The sequence below is a fragment of the Chenopodium quinoa genome, unplaced genomic scaffold, assembly GCF_001683475.1.
Source record: "Chenopodium quinoa cultivar QQ74 unplaced genomic scaffold, ASM168347v1, whole genome shotgun sequence".
NCBI lineage: Eukaryota > Viridiplantae > Streptophyta > Magnoliopsida > Caryophyllales > Amaranthaceae > Chenopodium > Chenopodium quinoa.
In genome coordinates this window covers 2,929,688-2,933,645 of record NW_018742577.1, presented here as the reverse complement: position 1 = coordinate 2,933,645, position 3,958 = coordinate 2,929,688, and the positions used below count along the sequence as shown (strand labels likewise).

At 37.5% G+C, this 3,958-nt stretch overlaps 1 protein-coding gene across 1 annotated transcript; it reads left to right on the top strand.

Moving 5' to 3' along the window:
* Positions 1–718: 718 nt before the first annotated feature.
* On the top strand, positions 719–2,486 carry LOC110720724. Its single transcript, XM_021899769.1, has 2 exons — positions 719–769; positions 1,689–2,486. The coding sequence occupies exons 1-2, from the start codon at positions 719–721 to the stop codon at positions 2,484–2,486; spliced, it is 849 nt and encodes a 282-aa protein (XP_021755461.1).
* The last annotated feature ends 1,472 nt before the right edge of the window (positions 2,487–3,958 follow it).

Genomic DNA, 3,958 nt, shown 5'->3' with positions numbered 1-3,958 from the left:
AGTATAGAACAATAGATAGATATTGATTGGTTCACTAAATTTTGTTATCTATAATTCACGTGATCACATCAATGTAATACGAATATAATACGTAGTATCCAATAATATATAACCAAATTTGCATTGAACTAAGTCAATTAACAAATAAATAAAATTTCAAAGATAAAAAGGCTATCATTTATTTATTAGTATTATAATTTTGACATCAAAAGTCTATATCATCACATCATCAGTGATTAAGGAATTTTTAAGTGTTATTAATATTCTTTAATTAATTTCCGGGCGGCGGTGGAGGAACTAAGGGTGAAGATCTGCAACAGCATAAATATGATCCACCGTTGTATCGGCGACAAGTTGAGTCCGTGCAATTAGGATCAATATCACTGCAGCTTGTATTGCAATCTTTAACCTTGAAGCAAAGTGGAGCGTTGATTATTATTTCATCGGGCGATATCACTTTTTTACGTTTAGCTTCCACACTTGTGATTGTGCCTGATTTCAAAACACGTATTAATGGTCAAATATATGCATTAGATGACGTAAAAACAAACATAACAAATGAAAAACAAAAACGAATTAAACAAGTACAAAATTACGTGTTAGTGTTACTAAAACAAAAATTTAATCCATACTCCATGCAAAATCAAGTATATGTGCTCATGTTTATCTCAAACGGATGATAATTTGTAAGCAAATTAATCAGTAGTTACCGCATAATATGGCGAACAAGAAAACTGAAAGAACAATAATAGATGGATTGGTCTTCATCGTACTTTATTTTTTGATAGCACGGATTATAATGTAAGAAGTATAATATGTTATGATGAAATTAATGAAGAAATACTTCATATTTATAGAAGTGTTAGTGGACATAGTTATTGAGATCCAGTATCAAACTTTTAAAAGAAAGAAATAACACAGATTTAGTATATAAGGTATATTGATTTATCTCTTCCATTTATAGATTATAAAATCATTGTTTTAGAATTGAAAAATAAAAAGCTAAACGTCGCTCTCGAATCTCTAACTAACGCTCGAAAAATAATGTAACATTACGTACTTATCCTTATTATAAATATTATAAAAATAATTAATTTACCTTAACTGAACACTTTTACCGTACACAAAAATTTTAACCGTTCTCTCTAGTGGTCACCGGCCACCAATGATCATCGGTCAACCACCAACCACTGTGATTTTCAAAATCAAACAAATTATTTAAATTTTGCAAATCAAATTCGTTGGATTTTATGGACGACGACGAAAGACCGGAAACACAACCTACGCTGCTCGCCAGAGGCTACTCGAACTATACGAACTCGGTACGTCTATTAAAATTTTTTTAAAAAATCGAAACCCAGATAAACGCCCAGGATTTTCGAAAACCCTAGGCCGAAACGCCTAGTTTCTTAACTATGCGTTTCGGCCTAGGGTTTTCGAAAATCCTAGGGTTTTTTTTTTTTTTATTTCACGCGCATTCGTTATTATTATTGTTATTAGAATTATATTATAATATTAGAATATTGTTATTAGAATTATTATAGGGTTAAAAAATTGTGGGTGTTGTTGAATATAATTAAATTGTGTATAATTAGTTGTGTTGTTAGAATTGTCATTTTTAATATTATTACTTGTTATTATTATTAGTTGTGTTTGTTGGTTCTCAACTTTTATTAATATTAATATAGGATTTTGAGTCCGAGGATGGTGATGGTGTGGACTACAGCGGACATTTTTTGACAGAAGCTGTGTTTTCGAGTTTTGAGGATGTTGTTCTATGGGCACAAAATGTTTGTCGGTTGCTCGGATTTATGTTAGTGAAGTCTTCTTACAAGAAGGATTGGAGTGGTCGGTCTTATCGATATGTGACTTGTGATCGTGGAAAAAAGAGCATGATAAGAGACCTGATGAACGCGATATGCAAAGACACGAAAAGTAAGGCAATTAGTTGTCCCTCCAAACTCAAGGTTGAGTATGTCAGAGTAGTAAGTGGTTGGAAGCTCAGTTGCTTGAACGACACTCACAACCATTTTTTGGTTGTGTATCCCGAGGGACATCAACAAATCAGCGGTCTTAGTCCTGCTGCTAAACAGATAGTGCGTGACATGACTCAGGCACAGGTGCCGCTTCGGCATATCATGAGAGCTCTTTTAGAAAAGTCTCTTGGAGACCATCCAAACATCAGGCATGTCTACAACTGCAGAAGTAACATCATAATGGAGCGATTCGAGGGAAGAGAGGTAGTTCACGAGGTGCTTCATTTGGCCAGACAGAGCAAATACCTCACTTGGGTTATGACCGATACCAACAATGTGTTGCAACATGCTTTCATTGTACACCCGATCATGACAAATTTGCTACGCGCATATCCGTACGTGATAGGTATGGATTCCACTTACAAGACAAACCGGTATGACATGCCAATATTTGAGATTGTTGGGGTACACCGACTAATCAGAACTTTCTTGTTGCATACGCATTCATGAGGTCGAAGTCCGAATAAAGTTATCGGTGGGTGCTTCAGTGCTTGAGGTTGTTGATCGGTCATCATAGAGAGCTTTTGGTATAGATAGGGAGCTTGGCCTTTGTGCGGCATTGAAGAGTGTGTTTCCAAAAACAAGGCACATGTTGCGTATGTGTGGCATATTAACAAAGATGTTGAGGCGAAGGTTACTTTAATGTTTGACAAAAAGAAGGAGATTGGTGCCGAGTTCAAAAATAGGAGGTGGAGGCATGTGATTAATGTTACGTCTGAAGAGGCGTATAACAGATCCCTCGTAAAACAGAAAACCAAGTAGGGTTGATGGCCGAAAGTGATTGACTATGTTGTGGACAATTGGCTTATACACAAGGAGAAGTTTGTGATGTTTTGGATGAACCAGGTACTGCACTTCGGCAATGTTGACAACTGCAGGGTTGAGAGCCAGCATTCGGCATTGAAGTGTTGGATTGATTGACAATTCGACAGGTTCTTTAGACGCAGTTTGGGCACAAGTGCACTGCTCGATTGAGAACCAGATCATAACCATTCATAATGGTTTGGAGGCATGTAGAACAACTGCTAGTCATAAGTACAAGCAGAAGCCTTTGCATCAGCTGAACGGAAAAGTATCCCACTATTGTCTGTCTATTCTTCTCAGTGAGACGAACAGGATGCGAGGGTTGAGTACGGATGTCCATCGACGCTGTGGGTGTGCTCTATGTACTACCCATGGGGTACCTTGTGCGTGCCAAATATATGACTCGATTGCTGCAGGAAAGGGGTTGTATACGAAAAACATTCATCCATATTGGAGGACCCTTGTCATTGGAGTGGGTGTCGACATTCCTGATGATAGTTGTTGAAAATGATGAGGATCGAGCACATTTCCGCACCCTTATTGATAAGGTTATTGTCAGCGACCCTGTGATGCTTTGGCACGTGTCTCGAGTGATTGAGGGTGAGATGGATCCTAACTACGATGTCCTACAGGAGCCACGAGTCAACCCCCGAGTAAGTGGACGACCTCCCGAGAGCAGGAACAGGCGGGATCCTTCGTTTTTCGAGCATGTTCAACGTAATGGGCAAGATACTCGATTTAGAAGTAGACCACCCTCATCTGATACAGGTGATTATCGATTAAATAATGTTTTTATACATCGTATATTTTAATTTATTTTGTGTAATAACTTAATTAAATGTCATATTTTGTTTTTAATTTTGTAGGTACCGAGTTTTTATACATCGTATATTTTAATTTATTTTGTGTAATAATTATGATAGGTAGTCAGCTGCACAAGTATGTCCGCCTCGTGGAACTCTAGTATATCCACCAAGCCTGAATGCAGTACCGAGGACAAATCTATCCCACATGAGAGTGGTCATCTAAGCTGAAAAAGTGACCCTATAAGACTTCACACTAACTGGTCTCTGAGCATCATCAGGCCTAATCATGCCACCGGGAATCTCCTGTATAAA

Coding starts and splice junctions, on each gene's coding strand:
- LOC110720724 (XM_021899769.1), top strand. CDS start 719: ATGGCGAACAAGAAAACTGAAAGAACAATAATAGATGGATTGGTCTTC. Junction 770..1,688: donor TAGATGGATTGGTCTTCATC/GTACTTTATTTT, acceptor ATATTAATATAG/GATTTTGAGTCCGAGGATGG.